The sequence below is a fragment of the Carcharodon carcharias genome, chromosome 10 (assembly GCF_017639515.1).
Source record: "Carcharodon carcharias isolate sCarCar2 chromosome 10, sCarCar2.pri, whole genome shotgun sequence".
Taxonomy (NCBI): Eukaryota; Metazoa; Chordata; class Chondrichthyes; order Lamniformes; family Lamnidae; genus Carcharodon; species Carcharodon carcharias.
Window position 1 is genome coordinate 96400057 of NC_054476.1, and position 25078 is coordinate 96425134.

Genomic DNA, 25078 nt, shown 5'->3' on the forward strand with positions numbered 1-25078 from the left:
CTGCTCATCCAACATTGGATGTCAGGCAAGTAGTATGATTAATCAGTTACTAGGAGACTCTAAAGAACAGATTTAGCAACTCAAAGCAGAAGATGCTGAGGGGCCCCTCGACACACAATGGGAACTGTATACCACCAGTCTATTACTGCATGACCCAACATATTCCTCATTCCTCCCAACGCCATAAAGCCAGATGATCAACCCTGTTGCTATGAAGTATGTAAACAAATGTGCCAAGAGCACCACCAAGTGTACCTGAAAATGAGGTGACAAGCAGATAAAACTACAGCACAATACCACACATGTTAAACAGTGGAAAGGGCATGTGATAAACAGAGCTAAGCTAACCCACAATAAACAGATCAGATTAAATTACTGCAGTCCTGCTGTTCTGTTCACAACTCCTCATAATGAGGCAGACCATGCAGCAAGATCTGGACAACATCCAGATATGGGATGATAAGTGGCAAGTACCATTTTTGTGATGCAAGTCTCAGGATGTGACCATTTCCAATGAGAGAGAATTCCCACACCCCTTGAAACCTAAGGACATTGCCATTGCTGAGTTCCCCATCAATATCCTGGAAACCCACCAATGACCAGAAACTCAACCAGACCAGCCACAACAATACTGTGGCTACAAGTGTAGATTAGTGAGCACTTCACTGCCTGACCCACCCCCCTCCAGCCCCACCCACCCCAAAACCCTGTCCTTCATCTACAAGTCACTTGCCTGGATGAGTGCAGCTCCAACAACACTCAAGAGGCTCAATGCCACCAAGGATGAACCAGCCCACTTGTTTGGCACCCCAGGCACCACTTTAAACATCCAACCCCTCTATCGCTGGCTGCAGTGTTTACCATCTATAGGATCCACCACAGCAAGTCCCCAGGCTAGACAATGCAATCTGTGCTCATAGATTCTAAACTCTGGTATCTTAAGATCATTACAACTAACCCCCTTTTAATACCCTGCAGTAAAAACCTACTCGTCCTGGAGATTTATCCATTTTAAGTCCTATTATATTTTCCATCACTTATTTTAACTTACATTAAATTCTCTCATTGAAATATTTGAGTTTCCCTTCTATCAGAGATATTTTATACTGATACTCCAGTGGGGAAATAGATCCTCTGAATACATCTGCCATTACTTTCTTATCAGCTGGACCTAGCTTTAATAGGCCCACATTTCTCCTATCTTATTATATTTGTTCAAGTTTTCATTATTACTTTTGAATTGATAATTAATCTGAGCTGTTTCAGTATTCTCTATTTTCCTGCTACTCCTTGCCTCTCTTTCCTGCGTGACAGACTTTGGAGGGAAATGGTTCCCATCTGGAGAGGATGGGGCTTCCAACACTGCTCTGCAAAGGCCTGACCCAGTGACGCACTGATGCCATGACGTCAAGCCGATTTAAAATTATTGACGCGATGACGTCACGACGCAGTCAGCTCCTGTTGGACCCGGTGTGGAGGAAAGAGGCGCACGCACAGCAAGGGCCCAGCTCGGAGAGAGAGGCCCCAGCTCGTAGAGAGAGAGAGGGGCCCAGCTCGGAGAGGGGGAGAGAGGGCCCAACTCGGAGAGGGCGGGCCCAGACCGAGCCAGAGAGCGAGACGCGGCCTGTTCCGTGTCTGAGTGGAAGAGGCCGAGTTGCGGCCTGGAAGCCGGTTTCGATGGGGAAGAAGACACGGATCAACCTGCAGCAGAGCAGGCGGCGGCCCATCCTGCAGCTGGAGCCCGGCCATAAGAAGGAGGAGCGCGGCTCGGGCTCAGAGGGTGAGTTGGAGAGGCCTGGTCAGAACTGGCCGGAGGCCGCGGGGCTGCCCTGGGACTCTCCTCCCGGCCCGCGGAGAGGGGGGGAAGCGGCCATGGGCACAGCCCTATTCCCAGGAGCGGACCCCTTGTAGCCATTGCTCCTGGGTTTGCCTGTTCAGCCTGTCCATTCATATAGAACAGGGCTAAAGTACACCTCGGCCCAGCCTGAACTCCAGATCCCACCATAGGCAAGAATAACAAAAAGACTAATCATCTCAATCTAGAAAATTCCCAATTGTCCTCACCCAGGAAACTTTCCACAATGTTCAGTGTCAACCTTACTTAGATACAGAGTAAAGCTCCCTCTACACTGTCCCATCAAACATTCCCAGGACAGGTACGGCACGGTGTTAGATGCAGAGTAAAGCTCCCCCTACACTGTCCCATCAAACACTCACAGGGCAGATACAGCACGGTGTTAGATACAGAGTAAAGCTCCCTCTACACTGTCCCCATCAAACACTCCCAGGACAGGTACGGCACGAGGTTAGATACAGAGTAAAGCTCCCTCTACACTGTCCCCATCAAACACTCCCAGGACAGGTATAGCACGGGGTTAGATACAGAGTAAAGCACCCTCTACACTGTCCCTATCAAACACTCCCAGGACAGGTACGGCACGGGGTTAGATACAGAGTAAAGGTCCCTCCACACTGTCCTATCGAACACTCCCTGGGCGGGTACCACAACATATCTAAATGGAGAGATTGTAGAATTCTGTGGTACAGAGCGATCTGGGTGTCCTGGTGCATGTATCACAGAAAGTCCATATGCTGTTATACAGCAAGTGATTAGCCAAGCAAATGGAATGTTGGTGAAAGCAAAATATCACGGCTGCTGGAAAAACTCAGCATGTCTAACAGTATCTGTGGAAAGAAAAATAGTTAATGTTTCGAGTCCATATTACTCTTTTTCAGAACTTTGAAGAAGTCATATGAAATGGAATGTTGGTGTTTATTGCAAGGAAAACGGAATATAAAAACCAGGATTTTTTTCCCAGTTGTTCAGGGCCTTGATGAGATCCCCTTCTGGAGTACTGTGTTCAGTTTTGGTTTCCTTATTTGAAAACCAATATGAATGAAGCTATTCACTGAAGTTTCACTTGACTGATTCCTTGGATGAAGGGATATCTTGTGATGAAAGATTGAGCAGGCTGGGCCTCTATCCATTGGAGTTTAGAAGAATGAGTGGTGATCTTATTGAAACATATAAGATCTTGAGGGGACTTGACAGAGTGGATGCTGAAAGGCTGTTTCCCTTGTGGGAAAGACTAGAACTAGGGGGCGAAGTTTTAAATTAAGGGGTCTCCCATGTAAGACGGACACTAGAAGAATTTTTCTGAGGTTTGTGAATCTGTGACTCCTCCCCGGAATGTGGTAGAGGCAGGATCTCTATTGAATATTAACAAGGGAGTCGAAGGTTATCGGGGGTAGGCAGGAATGTGCAGTTAAGGCCACAATCAGATCAGCCGTGATGTTATTGAATTGTGGGATGGGCTCGAGGGGCCGAAAGGCCAACTCTTGCTCCTAAATCCTTTGTTTATATATACATATGTTTGTCTGCACAGGTTAGATGCAGTAGCAAAACTGAAATAAACCTTATCAAAGTCATACAATATCCTATGTGACTGCTGCTGAATGATTCCCCTCGTTGTTCTTGATTTGTCTGCCCCCTTTGATAAAGTTGGCCACAGCACTCCGCCCAGTTCCTCCATCATCCAGCTGAGTGAGATTGCAGTTGCCTGGTTTTGTTCTCATCTATCCATTTGTAGTCAGGGAATCACTTACAATGGCTTCTTTTCTGTTCCTGTAGCATTATTGCTGGTTTCCCCAAGGATCTGTCCTTCTATTTTCCATATACCTGCTGCCCCTCAGCAATATCGCTGAGAAACACCTCAGGTTCCACACATACGTTCCAGCTCTACCTCAGCACCATCTCACAGTCTCTTCATTGTCTGATTTGTCACATTCCCTCCAGTTTGAGATTGGGAAGACTGAAGTCATTGTATATTGCTGAAAAGAGAGACACGTTGTTGAAGCTTTTTGTCCCACTCATCAGAACAAATGCAAGAATGCCAGATTTCAAACTATTATAATAATTAATACAACAGGAAAAAAGGATGCTGATTGGTTGGCAAGTTGACTGATTGGCCAAGGCGTTGCCAAGAAGAAAACAGTTCTCCAAGCTCCCTGGTAATTCAAAGTAAAGTGCAAGGCTTGAACATATTCCTTTTGTTTGCAGTGAACGGGCCCCTGTGTATGAATATAAAATAATCCATCGATCTTGCAACGTGGCCCATTTATGCTTGCTGGAAGCGACATACGTTCATACATTCAGCCTGCGAGGCTGTGAAAACAATCAATATATATTAAAACAAATTAACCTTCCTACCTCAACACACCTCCATGATACCCATAGCCTGTTCCCAGATAGAAATGCAAATTAATTATCTTTAACTTTAAACCTGTTCTTTGGTCTGCAAAATATATGGATACTTTCAAACCTTCATTTGTTCACCAGGTGCCTTCAAACCTTTCTCTGATCTGGGGAAATTTGATGAAGAATTTAAACCGTCGCAGTCTGGGCAGTACCTTTCATTCAAACCTCTTGCTGAGGTGCCTAAAACAGACTATCCTCAAGGTATTCAGAGATAATCCCAGGTGTGAATACCTCACATCAGCATCCCAGCCACACAGCAGGGCTTCCCCTTTGATCTGCAATTGTAGGCCCATCTGATCAGTCTTTTGTACCAGGCATTCTTTTTAATAATCCTACATTTTAAAAATTACAATTTCCAAACTAAAAGTAATCTTAATTATGTGTTTGTAACAGCTGATATTTGCTCTCAGATGATCTGTAGAAGTGACTGATTGCAGCCTTCTGGACTGATGGTGCAGGGGGGGATTGTTCTTGCAGTGCTTTGTGATTGATAGATTCTTAACCATTCATTGAAGCAGGAATTTGGACTGCTGCCAGCTGAGAAACTCCAACCTGTGGTCTGTGTGTTCAGGAGAGCATTGTGGATTTATCTTCTTCTTTGGTTCCTGAGTTGCATGACCTCCCCACACCTGTCTCAGTTTGCCATCTCTTGAGAACTCAGCTCAGACTGGAATGAAGGCAAAAAACTGCAGATGCTGGAATTTATTCATTTTGGTTTATATTTTTTTAAATATTTTTTCTCCAATGCCCCCCCCCACCCCCACCCCCACCGCCCAAACCCCACAACGGGCCATGGGCCATCTGTCACTTGTTTCTATGCTGTGCTCTTACAGAGCGCTGACCCTTGTTCTGCTATTAGCACATTGCTTCCTTAGCTTTATGCTGCTATCAGCACCTTCTTTAGTCTTTAACACTCCCTTTGTCTTGTGTCCATTACATCTTTGTCCATCTCTCCTGAGCTCCCACCTATCCCTGACCTATTTTGCTTCACCTGCTCCATCCCCTCTTCAACAGTATAAAATCCATCACATTTCTACTCTTTAGCTCTGAAAAAGAGACACGCGGACATGAAACGTTAACTAGTTCTCTCTCCACAGATGCTGCCAGACCTGCTGAGTTTTCCAGCTGTTTTTATTTCGGCTGAGACTGAAACCTGATGGGACTCGTCATTACAATCGCATCACTCCCAGTCACTTCTTTATATTCAGTTGCTGCCTGCACCATTTTTGATAATGCTCAGTATTTTCGCTGACCTCTAATTGTCAGTAAGTCTGAAATATTTTCACTGATATGATTCAGATAAACAGACATTGTTCTGTCTGCACCTGGAGCAAATAGTGCCAAGTTTCAGGGGAAGTAGTGCAGCTCTTGGGTTGCAGCTTTTGGTTTGCCACAGATCTTGCCTGTCTCCCCACCACCCAGCTAATTCTCTCAGCCCCTGTGCCCATGCCGGGCCATCTATTTCTGCCTTGAGGGGTTTGTGAGAAGTTGCTGAATTTCCAGCCTGTGTCCTTCTAATTGTGACCTTGCACCATGATTGTTTGATTCTGCCCTGGGGGAGCTCCATGGGGAGATTTCAGCATCATGACAGCTGGAAGCGATAGCAGGGAGCACGATTCCTCGAGTGATATTCTGTTTGTCAATGATAATACTATGACTCCCCTGTAGTGATTTATTATACAGACTGCCACCTTGTTCAGATTGTAACATCCATCCTTCTCTGCAGATGAACAAGAAGACGCATCCGATCAATTATTTGTTAATTCAAGTTCAAACAATACAAACAATGGGACGGCAAAGGAATCTGCAGTCCGGACTACAGGTAACTGTTTCCTCATTACACCTCTGAACAGTGTAACTAGAGTAAGATTGTACCCTCTTGTTCTGGATTCCTCCAGCTGAAACTGTTTCCCTGTCTCTAGCCGATAAATCATTTTAGGCACTCATCATTTAGAAAATGCTCTGTATCTTGGGTCCAAAGTGAATGACCAGACTTGCCCATATTGAACTCCATTTCTGCAGTTTGACCACTCACTTACTATTACAGTCCATTTGCAAGTTTCTACTCCCATCTCATTCCTCCCAACTGAGGTGAGCTGCTTGATGTGAGCTATTGACAGGGGATTGTTGCTGAGTGAAGTGATGGTGATATCACTGCTATGGCAGGTATAAGGAGAAGGAGCGGGATGATAGCTGTTTTAATGTATTGTCCTGACTTGCAGGTGGGCTGGGCTTACTCGGAACTTACACAGACAGCGAGGACGATGATGGTGCTGACACTGAGCCACAAGAGGCAGAGCCACGGCCCACCAAGTCTGCAGACATCGACAGCACGTTGGCAAACTTCATGGCGGTAAGGATTAGGTTGACCTTGCCTCCCCCAAGCATAGTCTGCATATTCCCCTTCCCCTCTGCCCAGCACCCCAAGAACAACCTGCATTTCACCCAGCTTTCTTTCCTGGCTCCCATGTTAGCTAATAGCAAGAGTTCTCTATCCTCAGGTACTCTCCTCTGTCCTTCAGATCAGTCAGCATCAACCCTACCCTCAAAAATTAACTCGTGACCCTTCCATGCAAACTATCGCCCCAGCTCCAACCTCTCTCTCCTCTTCAATCCTTAAACATGTTGCCTCCCAAATGTGTGACATCTTTCCTGGAACTGTATTTGAATTCCTCCAGTCAGATTTCCCTACCTGCCACAGTACCAAAACAGCTTTCGTCAAAGTCACAAATCACTTCCTCTGCCTCCTTGCCCTGACTGCAAGCCTTTGACGTGGTTGACCTCACCATCATCCCCCAAACCCTGCCAATGCCTCTCCCCTATGTTTCAGTTGATTGGGGCTACACTTGTGTCTGGTTCCGTTCTTGTCTAACTAATTGTAACCAGAGAATCGTCTGCAGTGGCTTCACTTTCTGCTCTGTACTATTACCACAGTTGTCCCCCCAAAGGTCAATCCTTGGTCCTTCCCTACATGTTGCTCCCTTGGCGACATCATTCAAAAGCACATTAGTTTCCTCGTGTACACTGACAACACCCAGCTCTACCTCACCACTGGCTCTCTCAACAGCTCCACAGTTACTAAGTTGTCAGACAACTTATCCACAATCATGGTGTCATATTTGATCTTGAGATGATTTTCTAATCACACATCCGCATCATCGCTAAGCCCATTTCTTTCTACTCCAACATTACCTAACTCCAACCCACATTAGTTAATCTGTTGCTGAAACCCTAATTCAAGCCTTCGTTGCCTCTAGATTTCACTATTCCAACTGACTGGTCTCCCACATTGTATCCTCGTAAACTTGAGGTCTGGCGGTGCCTTAACTCATGTCAACTTCCATTCATGCATCATTCTTGTGCTAGCTGACCTGCCTTGGTCCATGATTATGCAGTGCCTTGGTTTTTAAAATTCACAGCCTTTTTTCAAATCCCTCCACAGCCTCGCCCCTCCCTATCTCTGTAGCTTCCTCCAACTCCACAGCCCTCTGAAATATCTACACTCATCCAATTCTGGCCTCCTGCGCATCCCAAGTTTATTTGCTCCATCTTTGGTGGTTGGTGCCTTAAGCTCTGAAATTTCCTCCCTTAACCTCTCTACTTTTCCTTCATTTTCATCCTTTAAGATACTCCTTAAAACCTACTTCTTACTTTAAAGGCGCTTTATAAATACAAGGTATTGTCACCTATTTCCCTCTCCATTTGCCCCTACACCAAACGCTACCCATGGCAGTCCTTCCTGTGCACTGTCGGAGTCTCCCCTTCCACTCAACTCACAGCTGCCCTTCTCCGTTATCCACTACCTTCACGCCCCTGTCCTGCAGCCTATGTTGTCCATTGCTACCCTCTCCCTCAGCATGAGACTGACTATTCCAGGTACATTTTATATCTTGGTTTTAACTGCTAGAATTTTGAATGCTGTAATGCTTTATGGTTAATGAGTTACTGTTGTAACCCCTTTACCTTGTCTATACGCACACCAATTCATTAGATTGCTGGTTATATTCCACAGTCTGTGATTCTTCAGTTACATTTGTACTCAAACCGTCCAGAATCTTGTCATTTTGCCTTGTGATTTTATTCAAGGGCTAACTGTTAATCTGTGCTAAACCCCTGGCCGGTTTACATTTGTGCCAGTGGCTTGCAGCTGGATGTGAACAAGTGCTGATGATAGTTTTTCTGAAATTTTGTGTGCCCTAAAGTAAGGATTACTGCTGTGAGCAAGTAGAGCCAATGATTTACCTTTACCTGGAATCTTCAATCAGTCACCTATTTCTCCCTGCACCAAGTTGGAATCTCATGGTCACGCACTATCTCAGCGTTTCCTGTCACTTCATTCCCAGCATTCACCATCTCTTTTTTGAACTGGGAAAGCTGTATTTTCTGGTTTTCTGGTACAACCAGGTGATGGATGCATTCACCAGAGCAGTTTCCCTAAATCTGCACATTGAGCCTTGTCTGTGTGTTGATGTGTGGTCTTTAGGTTTACTTGAAGTAGCAGGTATTCTGTGGTGGGTAACTCACCTCCTGCCTCCCCAAAGCATGTCCACCTTCTACAAGGCACAAGTCAGGAGTGTGGTGGAATATTCCTCACTTGCCTGGATGAGCGTGGCTCTCACAACACTCAAGAAGCTTGACACCATCCAGGACAAAGCCTGCTTGATTGGCACCACATCCACATTCACTCCCACCAGCACCAACGCACAGTAGCAACAATGTGTACCATCTACAAGATACACTGCAGGAATTCACCCAAGGCTCCTTTGACAGCAAGTTCCAAACGTGCGACCTCTACCACCTAGAAAGACCAGGGCAGCAGTCATATGGGAAAATCATTACCTGCAAGTTCCCCTCCAAGTCATTCACCATCCTGACTTGGAACTACAGAACCATGGAAAAGTGACAGCACAGAAAGAGGCCATTCAGCCCATATCTGCACTGGCTCAAAAAAACTAGCCACCCATTCTAATCCCACCTTCTAGCACCCAGCCCACAGCCTTACAGCTTACAAAACCTCAGGTGCAGATCCATGAGCTGGGGGGTTCTGCCTCAACCAGCAATGCAGACAGTGAATTCCAGACACTTACCACCCTCTGGATGAAAAGGTTTTTCCTAATATACACTCTAACCCTTCTACCAATCACCTTAAATCTATGCCCCCTTATAATTGACCTCTCTGCTAGGGGAAAGAAGTCTTCTCTGTCTATCCTATCTAGGCCCCTCATAATTTTGTACATCTCAATCAGGTCACCCTTCAGCCTCCTCTGTTCTAAGGGAAACAACCCCAGCTTATCCAATCTCTCCTCATAGCTGCATTTTTCATAAATCTCCTCTGTACTCTATCGAGAGCAATTATGTCCTTCCTGTTATGTGGTGACCAAAAAATTCCAGCTTTGGCCTAATCAGCGTTTTATACAGTTCCAGCATTGCATCCCTGCACTTGTATTCTATACCTCGTACAATAAAGGAAAGCATACCATGTGCTTTCATAACCACCTTATCTACTTGTCCTGCCACCTTCAGGGACCTATGGACATGTACTCCAAGGTCTCTCACTTCCTCTACCCTTCTCAATATCCTCCTGTTTATCATGTATTCTCTTTGTTTGTCCTCCCAAAATGCATTACCTCACACTTCTCCTGATTGAATTCCATTTGCTACTTTTCCGCCCACTCAACCAAATTATTGATGTCATTGAGTCTTCAGCTATCCTCTTCACTATCAACTACACAGCTGATTTTTGTGTCATGTACAAATTTCCCACTCTCGCCTCCCGCATTTAAGTCTGAATTATTAATAAATAAATGACAATCAACAAGTGCCCCAACACTCAGCCCTGTAGAACACCACTGGAAACTGTGTTCCATTCACAAAAGCATCTATCAACCGTTATGCTTTGTTTCCTGTCACTGAGTCAGTTTTGGATCCAACTCACCACATTCCCCTGTATCCCATGGGCTTTTATTTTTCTGATCAGCCTTCTATGCGGGATCTTGTCAAATGCCTTGCTAAATTCCATGTAAACCACATCCAGTCATCAATCCTCCTTGTTACTACCTCTAAAAATTCTATTAAGTTAGTAAGCCACAACTTTCCCTTAACAAAACCATGCTGACTATCCCTGATCAATCGTGCCTTTCTAAGTGACAGTTTATCATGCCTCTCAGGATTGATTCCAATAATTTGCCCACCACCGAAGTCAGACTGAATGGCCTATAATTTTCTGGCCTATCCCTCGCACCCATTTTAAATAAAGGTACAATGTTTGCAGGCCTCCAATCCTCTGGTACCTCACCTCTATTTAGTGAGGATCCTCAGAGTACCTGCTATTTCCTCCCTGGCTTCCTTCAACAGCTTGCGATACAATCCATCTGACCCTGGTAATTTATCCACCTTCGAGGATGCCAGTCCCTCCAATACTTCCTCTCTCATTATACTTATTGTATCTAATATTTCGCACTCCTCCTCTTTAACTAGAATGTCTGCATCATCCCTCTCCTCTCCTTAGTGAAGACAGAGACAAAGTACTCATTTAGAACCCTGCCCACATCTTCAATATCAACCCACAAGTTACCATGATCACCTCTGATAGGCCCTACCCTTTCCTTAGTTATTCTCTTCCTTTAATGTGCTGATAAAACAGCTTTGGATTTTCTTTGATTATACCTGTAATTTTTTTTGTATCCTCTCTTTGCTTTCGTAATTTCCTTTTTAACTTCACCCCTGTAGTTTCTATACTCCTCTAGACTTTCTAATGTATTTATTTTTTTTGTGACTGTCATACACTTTCTTTTCCTGTTCTACCTTATCCTGTATGCCTCTGGATAAGTGGTGGTTCTTGATTGGGCAGTACCACCTTTTTTCTTTGTGGGGGCGTGTCTATACTGTGCCCGTTGAATCTCGCTTTTGAATGCCTCCCATGGTCTGTCACTGATTTCCCTTCAAGTAGCTGTAACCATCCAGTTTCGCCAGATCAGCTCTCATCTTTGTAAAATTTGCCATCCCCCAATTTCGAACTCTTACTCTTGTTCTATCTTTATTCTTTTCCATAATCATGCTAAATCTAACTGTATTTGGTCACTATCTCCAAAATGGTCACCCGCTGCTACTTCGTCCACTTGCCCAGCTTCATTTCCTAAGACTAAATCTAGAATTGTGACCCCTCTTGCTTGTTATGTGCTGGCTAAAGAAGTTTTCCTGAATGCAGTTCAAGAATTTTGTGCCCTCTGCACTGTACGTATGTATCCCAATTGCTATTAAGGTAGTTGAAGTCCCCAACGATTATAGAAACATAGAAAATAGAAGCAGGAGTAGGCCATTCAGCCCCTTGAGCCTGTACCGCCATTCAGTATGATCATGGCTGATCATCTCCCCATATCCTTTGATCCCTTTCGTCCCAAGAGCTATATCTACTCCTTCTTGAAAACATACAATGTTTTGGTCTCAACTACTTTCTGTGGTAGCAAATTTCACAGGCTCACCACGCTCTGGGTGAAGAAATTTCTCCTGATCTCAGCCCTAAATGGTCTACCCCGTATCCTCAGACTGTGACCCCTGGTCCTGGACTCCCCCGACAATTAGGAACATCCTTCCTGCATCTACCCTGTCTAGTCCTGTTAGAATTTTATAGGTTTCTACAAGATCCCCCCTCGTTCTTCTGAACTCTAGCGAATATGATCCCAATTGACTCAATTTCTCCTCATATGTCAGTCCCGCCATCCTTGGAATCAGTTTGGTAAACCTTCGTTGCACTCCCTCTGTAGCAAGAGCATCCTTCCTCAGATAAGGAGACCAAAACTGCATACGCTATTCCAGGTGTGGCCTCACCAAGGCCCTATATAATTGCAGCAAGACATCCTTGCTCCTGTACTTGAATCCTGTCACTATGAATGCCTCCCATGGTCTGTCACTGATTTCCCTTCAAGTAACTGTTACCAGTCCACTTTCACTTGCCTTTTTGTTTTTGCACTGAGAAATCTGTATACATATTTGCTCTTCTAACTCCCTTCCACTATTTGGGGATCTGTAATACACGCTTAGCAGTGTGGCTGCCCCTTTTTTATTTCTGAGTTCAATCCATATGGCCTCATTTGATACTTCATTTAGTATATCATCCCTCCTCGCAGCTGTAATTAATTCTTTAACCAGTAATGCTACACCCCCCACCCTTTTTTTTCCTCCTCCCTACCCTGCCTGAAAACACTATATCCAGGGATGTTGAGCTGCCATTTTTGCTTCTTCTTAAGCCAAATTTCCCTAATAGCAATGATATCATGCTGACCTGTGTCTATCTGTGCCCTCAGCTCATCAGCTTTGTTTGCTATACTCCTTGCATTTAAATATATGTCTTATAACACTGCCAAATTCCTGTGCTGTGCAATTTTTAACCTTTGCTTCTACTGTCTTTCAGAGTCATTCACTAATTTTCTGCCTCCTGTTCCCTACTCTGAATTTTTCCTATCTGAATCTGCCCTCAGGTTCCCATCCCTCTGCTAATCTAGTTTAAACCCTCGCCAACAACACTAGCAAATCTCCCTGCAAGGACATTTTTCCAGGTCCTGTTCAGGTGTAGATCGCCCAGCTTGTAAAGATCCCACTTTCCCCAGAACTGGTCCTAATGCCCCAGAAATCTGAATCCCTCCCTCCTGCACCATCTCTCCAGCCACCATGCATGCACATGGCGGATTCTCCTATTTCCATATTCACTAGCACGTGGTCTTGGGAGTAATCTGGAGATTACTATCTTTGTGGTCCTGCTTGCAAATCTCTTTCCTAACACCCTAAACTCAGCTGCACAACCTCATCCCTTTCCCAACATATAATGTTGGGGCTAATGTGTGGGTTAATTGTTGACCAACTTTGAATAGTGCAGCGCTCTCGGCATTTGAGAAACAACTCAAATTCTGTCTTCAAACCCAGGACTGCATGTGTGGCTGACTAAGCTCAGCTACGTTTCCCATGCAGAAACCAATCCTCTCAATGTGTATGCTTACTCCTGGTTCTACTGCAGACCCTGGATCAGGGCACGACGATTCTTCCTATGGATTTGTGTCGCCTGCTTGTTGGGTGCAGGTAAAAAGCATGTACGTTTTTGAGGAAGCTTGTCTGGGCACATACTGAAAGGTTGTTTTCTTCTGTGGAGGTTATCTAGAATTAGGGGGCACAGTTTTAAAATAAGGTGTCTCCCATTTAAGACTGAGCTGAGGAGGAATTTCTTCTCTGATGGTCTTTAGTCTTTGGAATTCTAGAGCAGTGGAGGCTGAGTCATTGAATGTATTCAAGACTGAGTTTGATTTTTGATCTACAACGGATTCGAGGGTTATAGAGGCAAGCAGGTCGCAATCAGATCAGCTGAATGACCACCTCCTATTTCTTATACTTTCATTGAACTATTTGTGAGATCAAGTCCTAAAGGCAGTATTAGGTTATGTAATGGGCTCCGCCAATGCTCAGTCCAAGTGTCATGTCTGTGTTTCTATAACCTCAGGAGATTGATGCAATTACAGCACCCTTACCTGTTTCTGAGTCAAGTCCCACTGAGTCACCCGTGTCAGCACCCACACCACCGCGACCAGAACCCAAAACTGAACCGAATGGTCAGAAACCAGCAAACAACCACAACGGCAATGAGGCGAATGCCACTGTGGAAGGCAGTAATGTGGCAACTGATTGGCACTACGATACACAGTACTCACTCTCTGGAGGTAGGTGTACATGTACAGTGTTCATTGGAGGTGTATTAGATTAACGTAAATGCAGTGTTCATTGCAGGTATGTTAGATTAATACTGTATATATAGTGACAATTGGAGGTGTTAGATTAATACTGTATATACAGTGCCCATTGGAGGTGTTAGATTAATACTGTACTTACAGTGCCCATTGGCGGTGTTAGATTAATGTATATACAATGTTCATTGCAGGTATTTGTTAGCTTAATACTGTATATACAGTGCTCATTGAAGGTATGTTAGATTAACACTATACAGTGCTCATAATACTGTATATATAGTGTTCATTGGAGGTTTGTATTAGGTTAATACAATATTAACACGGGTATGTATTAGATTAATACTGTACGTACAGTGCTCATTGGAGGTATGTTAGATTACCGAACCTAGTGCTCATTGGAGGTGTTAGATTACTACAGTATTAACAGTGCTCATAGGAGGTATGTGTTAAATACTGTATATACAGTGCTCATTGGGGGTATGCTAGATTAATACAGTATTAACACCAGTATGTTAGATTAATACTGAATATACAGGGCTCATTGGAGGTGTTAGATTAGTACAGTATTAACACATGTTGGATTAATACTGTATATACAGTGCTCATTGGAGGCATGTTAGATTAATACTGTATATGCAGTGCTCATTGGCTGTAACTGTTCAACATCTCTGCTTGCAACAATCCCAATCGGACTGTTGTGCCTCTGTCTCTTTGAAAATACTTTCCAATGTTATCCCACCTCCCAGCGTTTCCACATAAACCTACAATTAGTCCTGTTTAAGTACACGTACAATTACCATTTGAAAGTTCCTATGGAATCTGATTCCACTATTATTTTAGGCAATGCGTTATGACCTGAAAATCTGTGGGCGGGAGAATTCTCCTTGTTTCACCTCTTGTTCTTTTGCCAATTATTTTCAATCTATGACCACTGCTTGGTGCCAAACTTTCAAAAGAGATGCAGTTTTTCCATACCTCCTCCATCAAAACCCTTTTCTTTTGAATACCTGTTAGGTCTCCTCTTAACCTTCTTTACTCTTAAGGAGAACAATCCAGCTTTATCAATCTCTGCACTTAATTGAAGTCCATAATGAGGTGTAACCAGTAATTTGTGAAGGTTTAACCCGATTGTTTTGTTTTTGTATTCAATACCATGGGTATCCCTGTACGTTTTAACAGTTTATCAACTTGCCCTGTCACCGTCAAGGATTTATAAATTTTCTCCCTTCAAAATAGTATTTGGATTGTATTGAAATAAAAACAGAAAATGCTGGTAAGGCTCAGTAAGTCTGACAGCATCTGTGAGAGAAACAGAGTTAATGTTTCGAGTCCATTTGACTCTTCAGAGCTGACCTATCAACTTTCTAGTTCTCTTGGCTCTGAAGAACAATCGTACGGACTTGAAACGTTAACTCTGTTTCTCTCTCCACAGATGCTGGCGTTTTCTGTTTTTATTTGGGATTTCCAGCACCCTTAGTATTTTGCTTTTAACTTTGGATTTTTTTTTTTGAAAAAAGTACTTTATTCATAAAATATCTGGAAGAACATTACAAAACATTTCTAAATCACCATCACAAAAAGTGCAATCAGATTCAACTTTTACACATAGATCACGAGGTACTTCAATACAATCAATGAGTGTTACAATCATTTCAATATGGTCATTACAGACAATCAGACAATGGTACTGGAGTTATCAACATACTTCATGTTGCACTCTGAGGTGCTTCAATACAAATTTAATACAATTGGTATTCGATGAGTACATTCATTGTGAGCCTCCCAGCCTCTTGGTGCCCTATGGCAGAAAGGTCTTAGATGGCGACCTTTCCCCATTGCACCTTTGCGGCGGCTGCCCCAAGCTTTAGTGCGCCCCTCCGCACGTAGTCCCGGACCTTGGAATATGCCAGTCTGCAACACTCGGTCGGGGACAACTCATTGCGCTGGAAGACCAACAAGTTTCGGGCAGACCAAAGAGCGTCTTTCACCAAGTTGATGATCCTCCAGCTGCAGTTGATGTTTGTCTCGGTGTGTGTCCTTGGGAACAGCCCGTAGAGCACAGAGTCCTGTGTCACAACTGCTCGGGATGAACCTCGACAGAAACCACTGCATCTCCCTCCAGACCTTCTTTGCAAAGGCATAATCCACAAAGAGGTGAACAACGGTCTCGTCCCCACCACAGCCACCTCGAGGGCAAAGTGCAGAGGGGTGAGACTCCTGGCGTGTTGGAAGGATCTGACAGGGAGGACCTTTCTCGCCACCAGCCAAGCTACATCTTGTTGGAAAGTTCTGGTGATGAGGCATTCTGCCAAATGACTTTGACAGTCTGCTCGGGGAACCATCCCACAGGATCCACCCTCTCCTTTTCCCACAGGGCCTCTAAGATGTTACGTGCCGACCACTGCCTGATGGACTTGTGGTCTCTGCATAAATTTTTTCACGAGCGACAGGTGGTGCGGCACGGTCCAACTACTTGGCGCGTTCCGTGGCAGCGTGGCCAAACCCATCCTTCGCAACACCGGGAACAGGTAGAACCTCAGCAAGTAGTGACACTTGGTGTTTGGGTACCGAGGATCTACGCACAGCTTGAAGCAGCCGCACACACAGGTGGCCATCAGTACGAGGACGATGTTGGGCACGTTTTTTCCCCCTTTATCTTGAGGCTTGTACATCGCGTCCCTGTGGACGCAATCCATTTTTGACCTCCAGATAAAGTGAAAGATGGCTCGGGTGATCGCCATCGCACAGGAGTCTGGAACGGGCCAGACCTGCGCCACGTACAGCAACAGCGATAGTGCCTCACACTTGATGACCAGGTTATTACCTGCAATGGAGAGGGAGCGGCACTCCCACATGTCCAGTTTTTTTTGCACCATAGATACTCGCTCCTTCCAGTTTCTAACGCATGCCCTGGTCCCTCCGAACCATATCCCCAGCACCTTCAGGCCATCACCCTGATGGTGAAGGGAACAAAGGATCGGTCAGCCCAGTTCCCAAAGAACATTTACCTTGGCTCCCGAGGCCAGTTCGAACTGGTCGCAGATGTGGATCAGTCTGCGCACCGACAGTGGATCCAGGCAGAAGACGGCGTTATCGTCCACGTACAGGGAGGCTTTGACCTGAGTGCCTCCGCTGCCTGGGATTGTCACTCCTCTTGTGCCCGGATCCTTCCTGATGAACTCAGCAAAGGATTCTATGCAACACACGAACAGGGCAGGGGAGAGAGGGCAGCCCTGCCTGACTACAGATTTAATAGGAAAGCTATCTGATTCCCACCCATTGATTGAGATTGCGCTACTGATGTTAGAGCAGCTGGATCCAGTTGTGAATTCCTTCCCCAAACCCCATTTTGGAGAGCACATCCACCATGAAGGTGTGCGATATTCTGTCAAAGGCTTTCTCCTGACCCAGGCTGATGAGGCAGGTGTCCACACCCCTGTCCTGCACATAGGCAATCATATCCCTGAGAAGCATAAGGCTGTCAGAGATCTTCCTCCCGGGCACAGCGCAGGTCTGGTCAGCATGGATCACCAATTCCAAAGCAGACTTGACCCGATTGGCAATGACCTTGGACAGAATCTTATAGTCCACATTCAACAGTGAAATGGGTCGCCTTTTTCTAATTTCCTCCCTTTCCCCCTTGTGCTTGTAGATGAGGGTGATGATGCCTTTTCTGATGGATTCTGACATGCTGCGGCCAGGAGCATACTCTCATACACTTCCATCAGGTCTGGGCCGATCCAGTCCCACAGAGCCAAATACAAATTGGCTGACAAGCCGTCGATTCCGGGAGTTTTACTCTTCTCAAAGGACTCAAGGGCCTTAGTCAGTTTGTCAGGAGTTAGCGGTTTGTCCAGGCTCTCCCATGTACTGTCATCTAAGACCTCCGTGATAGAGGACAGGAAGGACTGGGAGTCCATGCTGTCTGTGGGCTTCACGTCATACAATCTGGCATAAAAGGATTTGCTGATCCTCAAAATGTCAGACTGTGATGACCTTACTTCAGGCTGCTGATCACAGAGCTCTCTCTGTGTACCTTTTGGAAGAAGAAACGTGAGCACATCTCATCCTGCTTCACGGAGTGGACTCTGGAACGGAAGATGATCCTGAAGGCCTCCGAGGCAAGGAGCAAGGCTTGCTAGCTCTTCACCACTTGGAGTTCCTCCTTGACATCAACCCCCATCGACTGCAGCCGGAGCAGGTTCTGCATATTTTGCTGGAGTCAGGACATTTCCCTTTGTTCCTTTCTAGCTTTCTGGACGCCTCTGAGGATGAAAAACCTCTTGATGTTTTCCTTGATCGCTCCCCACCAGTGTGTCAGGGACTCAAAGAGGGGTTTCACAGTTCTCCAAACTTTGTAATCCCTCTTGAGCTCCTCAATGTTCTCTGGGGTCAGCTGTTGCACATTCAGCTTCCATGCCCCCGCCAACCCTCTGGTCTTCCTTTAAGTGTCAGCCAGAAGCAGGCAGTGGTCAGAGAAGAACACCGGCTTGACATCAGTGGATCTGACTGCGAACGCACAGGAAGCAAACAGGAAGTCTATCCTGGAAGGGATGGACCCATCTGGCCGTGACCAGGTGTATCTACGCTGCGCTCCATCTGCAGAGTTTCTGAAGACACCGTGCAGCTTGGCATCCTTTACTGTTTCTATCAGGGATCTGGACATAGCGTCCAATCCGCTGTCAGCCCTACCGGATCACCCAGCTGCATCGGTTTTGCAGTTGAAGTCACCGCCCAGAATGACTGGCCTGGAGGTCGCCAGCAGCAGTGGGAGATGCTGAAAAACTGCCAGCCGCTCGCTATTTTGTGCTGGGGCGTACACGTTAATTAACCGGAATGGAGCATTACATCTGCTACGAGGAGACGCCCGCCCACCACCTCCTTAACCTCGGAGATGGTGAAGTTGCTTCCCCACAGCAGAATACCCAGGCCGAAGGAACGTGAGTCGTTTCCTCCCGACCAGATCGATGGCCCATGGGACCAGTATCGTGACCATTGCCTGTAGGAGCTGAGGTGCGGTATCGCACACTCCTGCAGAAACAGCAGGTCAGCTTTGATAAAAGCAAAATACTGCGGATGCTGGAAATCTAGAACAAGAACAAAAACAAAAATACCTGGAAAAACTCACCAGGTCTGACAGCATCTGCGGAGAGGGATACAGTTAACGTTTTGAGTCCGTATGACCCTTCATCAGAACTAGGAAATGTAGAAATGAGATGAAATATAAGCTAGTAGAAGGGGGTAGGACAGTTAGAGCTCGATAGGAGGCCAGTGATAGGTGGAGGCCAAGAAGAGACTGCCAAAGATGTCATGGACAAAAGGACAAAGGGGTGTTGACTGTAGTGATATTATCTAAAGAGTGTGCTAATGGGGACATTAAGGGTAGCAAGCAAGACAAGCTAGTGGCAGATGGCCTGGGTGGGGTGGGGTGGGGGGAAGGGATCGAAATGGGCTAAAAGGTGGAGATGAAACAATAGATCAAAATAAATTTAAAAATAGGTGGGAAAAGAAAAATATATTTGTTAAAACATTATAAATTATGGGGGAAAGTGGGATCGGAACGGGGATGGAGGAGAGAGTTCATGATCTGAAATTGTTGAACTCAATATTAAGTCCAGAAGACTGTAAAGTGCCTGGTCGGAAGATGAGGTGTTGTTCTTCCAGTTGGCATGGAACTTCAGTGGAACATTGCAGCAGGCCAAGGACAGACGTGGACATGAGAGCAGGATGGTATGTTGAAATGGCAAGCGACAGAGAGGTCTGGGTCATGCTAGGGGACAGACCGAAGGTGTTCTGCAAAGCGGTCACCCAGTCTGCGTTTGGGAGCAACGAATGCAGTAAACTAAGTTGAGGAAAGTGCAAGTGAAGTGCTGCTTCACTTGAAAAGAGTGTTTGAGCCCTTGGTCGGTGAGGAGGAGGGGGAGTAAAGGGGCAGGTGTTGCACCTTCTGCAGTTGCGTGGGAGGGGGTTGAGGTGTAGGGGGTGATGGAGGAGTGGACCAGGGTGTCCCGGAGGGAACGATCCCTCCGGAAAGCTGCCGGGGGGATGAAGGGAAGATGTGTTTGGTGGTGGCATCATGCTGGAGTTGGTGGAAATGGCGGAGGATGATCCTTTGAACGCAGAGGCTGGTGGGGTGATAAATGAAGCCAAGGGGGACCCTATCATGTTTCTGGGAGAGAGATGAAGGTGTGAGGGCGGATGGGCCGGACACGGTTGAGGGCCCTGTCAACTACCGTGGGTGGAAAACCTCGGTTCAGGAAGAAGGAAGACATGTCAGAGGAACTATTTTGGAAAGTGGCATCATCAGAACAGATGCGACGGAGGCGAAGGAACTGAGAGAATGGGATGGACTCTTTACAGGAAGCTAGTGTGAGGAGCTGTAGCCGAGGTAGCTGTGGGAGTCGGTCGGCTTGTAATGAATATTGGTGGACAGTCTATCACCAGAAATTGAGACTGAGAGGTCAAGGAAGGGAAGGGAAGTGTCAATGATAGACCACATGAAAATGATGAAGGGGTAAAAATTGGAAGTAAAATTAATAAATTTTTCCAGATCCAGACAAGAGCATGAGGTGGCACCAAAGCAGTCATCGATGTACTGGAGAAAAAGTTGTGGGAGGGGGCCTGAGTAGGACTGGAACAAGGAATGTTCCACATACCCCATAAAGAGGCAGAACTGGGGCCCATGCAGGTACCCATAGCCACACCTTTTAAATGGAGGAAGTGAGACGAGTTTAAGGAGAAATTGTTCAGTGAGAGAACAAGTTCAGCTTTGACCTTGGCAAGGTAGTCCAAGGTCGCAACACATCGCGTAGTAGATTTAATGCTATAGATTTATGGATATAATCTTTACACCCATTTTAAAGCATTTTGTCGTTATCAAACCTGTTGTCTTTGAGAGTTCCAGCTCTTTGGTCTGCTCCTGCATACCCATAGTGTTCACGAATTGTCTCACTTTGGATGGGCTGAGGAAACTGCCCTGAATCACCCCATTGGAGATGTTCCACTTAGGTGGTATCTGGGGATTTGTGCAAGGAACGATCTTTGAAATGTTCTCTGGAGAAGTCTCTCCGATCCTCTCCCCCTCTGGGCCGTTGCTGCTTCCGGCTTCCCGGAGCTGGGGTGCGCTGAGCGCTTCACTGCTCCCAGATTCCTGAGGCTGGGGTGCACTGACCTCTTCGAGTTGTGGGCAAAGTTGGGGTGCGCTGGTCTCTTCAATGTCTCCAATGTTCTGGAGCTCTGGTGTCTCGTCCTCCAACTGCCTAGAGCTTTGCCGCTTCTTCTGTAGGTGCCACCCTTGCCCTTCTTCATCCGAAGAGCAGCTGCCCTTGTCATCTGTGTCAGATGGGAGATGCCTCTTGCCATTTGTCTGGGAAGTGGCTTGGTCCCCCCTTAGCCCGTTCTTCTTTTTGGCTCTCTTAACCAGCTGTTACTCCCCCTGCTGATTTTCCGCTGCTTCCTCCTCCATTGATTCGCTCTCCTGAGGAGTGGGAGGTTCGGGGGCAGTGCAGTTGATTAGCTGTCTACTGCCTCAATCTTTTCCTCCACCTTGTCTCTCTCCCTGTCCTCCTTTGTCTCATTGTTCTCATTGGGGGTCTTGATGGAGTGTTGCGAGTGCCCTTGGTAGTAGTGACACGAAGTATTTCATCTGCTTCCCCCTCATTGGCTTTGGCTGCCTGTGCGTAAGTGAGGCAGCATTTGGGGCAGGTCTTGTAGAGGCGGCCTGTCTCGCCACACAGGTTGAGGACTTAGTCTGTTTGCAGTCCTTTTGTCTGGTGCCCTTCCTGCTTGCAGTTCTTGCAGAGGGCGGCGCTGCAGTTGGCCGCCACATGACCAAACTTGCCGCATGAGCGACAAAGTTTGGGCTGCCCAGTGTAGACAAAGTAGCCACGGCTTCCCCCGATTGCGAACCTGGAAGGAGGGTGGAGGATGGCTCCCTTACCATTGGCCTTGAGCGTGACCTTGACATGGCGTTTGCTTGTCCAAATCTCAAAGGCTTCTTTAACTTCGGTGCAGCTCCCAGCCATGTCGACATACCTGGCGAGGAAGGTGAGCACATCGGCAACAGGGACGTGGGGGTTGTAGAGGTACACAGACACCACACGGTCCAGTTGCAACGGCAGGGCAAATCGGGGGAAGCCATGGCTACTTTGTCTACGCTGGGCAACCCAAACTTTGTCGCTCATGCGGCAAGTTTGGTCATGTGGCGGCCAACTGCAGCGCTGCCCTCTGCAAGAACTGCAGGACCTTCATCTGCAGCTGGTCTCTCTTCTCCTCAAACACCTTCAGGAACTTGACGCAAGCAGCCACACTCCTGAAGGTCACGTTGAAATATTCAGCACTGGGGAAGTCTTGCAGGCAGTGGTTCTCCGCAGCTTCAAATCCACACAACTGCAACAGGATCCACTTGGTGAAGAAGACACGATCCATGGGTGCTCGTCCTCTGCTGTCCTTCACTGCCACCCTAACGGTATTACGTACCCCATGGTTTGGGGCTCGACTGGTTATAGCCATCGCTACACTTGATCTTAGCCAAAAGGCCGAGAAGCACTTTGGATTACATTACCTTGCCATGATGTACCACCCTCATCCATCGCTTCACACTTACCAACATTACATTTAATTTGCCTCAAATCTGCCCATTTCACCACCAGTCTGCCCTTCTAACGTCTCTTTCTATTTCAGTTTACTTACGCTGTATAGTTTTATATCATTTGTAAACTTCATAATTGTGCTCCCTTTACCTAAATTGTGATCTGATTGTGACTTCAACTGTCTTTCCTTGTCATTTACTTACCTCTGAGGGAACCCTACTGAATACTCCTCCCCAATCAAATGTCCTTTCACCATGATGCTCTGATTCCTATCCCTCAGCCAATTACACACCCAAGTTACCACCATTCCTTCAATCCCATGCGCTTCTAATTTTCCAAATAAAACTTTCAAATGCCTTTTGAAGGTCTGTTTATACAACATGTATCACTGCATACCTTCACATCAACACTGTTAGCTTATGAAGGTTGGTCTGACACCATATGCTTTTAACAAATCCATGCTGGCTGTCCTTCATGCTTTTCCAAATGAGAATATATTTTACTCTTGATGATAGTCTTTGTATCGTTGGACTTGAACCTGGTAACAACAGGACATCATGCATCTTTCTGTTTTTTGAACAAGGGTTTCTAATCCACTACCTTTACACCCCCCACACCCTTTTTATCTACTGTGACATTAATTTGATCCTCCTCCTCTTGTGAGACATGCAAAGTACTCATTTAGTACCTCAATAATGCCCTTTGCCTCCACAAGGAGATTTTCTTTTTTTTTGTCCCTTATCTCCCCACACTTCCTTTAACTATATTTTTATTTTTTATATATTTTTATAAAAGACTTTCCATTTTATCTAACATACTATTTGTTTTCTCATATTGTGCCTTGATTTTTCTTCCAAGTTTCCACTGCACTCTCTCTCATTCTGCCTGGTTTTCAAATGTGTTCTGTATCTGACTTTGTCAAGGACCTTTTTAGCTTTGGATGCCCTATCTCTCTTTATGGGGATGTGTTTGGCTTCTATGTGAATTATCTCCACCTCAAAAACTTTCCATAGACCAGGAAAGCAGCAAACTGGCAATTGTTTCTTGTCCCTAATCACTAAAGTTGCCTACTATTCAGTTTGGTTTTATTTCATGATTAATTTTTGCTTTGGCCCTTTTCATAATGACTGTAAACTTCATTATATTTTGATCACTATTACCCAGACACTCCTCCACGGAAGCACACACTGTTTACCCTACTTCATTCTCCAAAACTGCAGCACATTCTTACTCAATGGGCTGATTAAGAAAGTGTTTCTGTACACATTTTAGGAGTTCTTCACCCTCCTTGGCCTTTACTGTGTCTTTTTCTTCAACCTTTAATAAGATAGTTGAAGCCTCCTGCACTTACATTACCTTAATATTTGTCTGAAATTTGTCTACAGATTTGCTGCTTGATCTATTCACTATTTGGGGATCTGTAGTAAGCACCCAGAAATGTAACAGCTTCCAGCTAAATCAGATCAGAGTTGATTGCATGGCTCAAAGATTGCAGTGGGAGAAATGAGTTGCAATTCATGGGGCACTGGCACCGCTAGGGAAAGAGGGAGCTGTACCATTAGAACATCGTTACATATAGTCAGCATGGTTTTATGAAGGGGAAATCATGTTTAACTAATTTAGTAGCATTCTTTGAGGAAGTACATGCAATGTGCATAAAGGAGAACCTGTAGATGTAATGTACTTGGATTTCCAAAAGGTAGTTGGTAAGGTGCTACATCAAAGGTGTATACGCATACTGTCGGGATAACATAATAGCATGAATAAAGGATTGGTTGACTAACAGGAAGCAGAGACTAGCAGAAAATCTGGAATTAAAAGTCTGATGATGACCGTGAAACCATTGCCAATTGTCATAAAAACCCATCTGGTTCACTAACGTCCTTTAGGGAAGGAAATCTGCCATCTTTACCTGGTCTGGCCTACATGTGACTCCAGACCCAGAGCAATGTGGTTGACACTTAAATGCCCCCTGAACAAGGGCAATAAATGCTGGCCTAGCCATTGACAACCACATCCACATGAACAAATTTTAAAAAAGGAATAAGTGGGTCTTTTTCAGGTTGGCAAGCTGGGATCATTGCTGGGCTTTCTACTATTTACAATCTATATCAACAACTTGGATGAAGGGACCAAATATTGTAGCTAAATTTTCCAATGACACCAAGATAGGTGGGGAAAGTAAATTGTGATGGAGAGATAGAGTGTCTACAAAGAGAGAGAGGTTAAGTGGGCAAAGTTTAGCAAATGGAATATACTGTGGGAAAATGTGAACTTGCCCACTTTGGTAGGAAGAATAGAAAAACAGAATGCTATTTAAATGCACAACTCTGGTACAGAGGGATCTGGGTGTCTTGGTACATGAATCACAAAAAGTTAGCATGCAGGTACAGCAAGTGATTAGGAAGGCAAATGGAATTTTGGTGTTTTTTTCTCCAGAGGAATGGAGTATAAAAGTAGGGAGGTTTTACTGCAGCTGTGCAAGGCCTTGGTGAGAC

At 45.5% G+C, this 25078-nt stretch overlaps 1 protein-coding gene across 3 annotated transcripts in view; it reads left to right on the forward strand.

Annotated features, from left to right (window-relative positions):
- The first annotated feature begins 1460 nt into the window (after window positions 1-1460).
- Window positions 1461-25078, forward strand: part of fnbp4 (formin binding protein 4) — a 58535-nt gene continuing 34917 nt past the window's right edge. For 2 of the 3 annotated variants that reach the window (XM_041197454.1, XM_041197455.1), the window contains exons 1-4: window positions 1461-1780; window positions 5985-6080; window positions 6481-6611; window positions 13746-13962. In XM_041197454.1, coding sequence (XP_041053388.1) covers window positions 1678-1780; window positions 5985-6080; window positions 6481-6611; window positions 13746-13962 — 547 coding nt within the window. In that variant the 5' untranslated portion in view covers window positions 1461-1677. Of the gene's footprint in view, window positions 1781-5984; window positions 6081-6480; window positions 6612-13745; window positions 13963-25078 lie in introns of those variants that run through there. The other variant, XM_041197456.1, reaches the window with a different exon arrangement.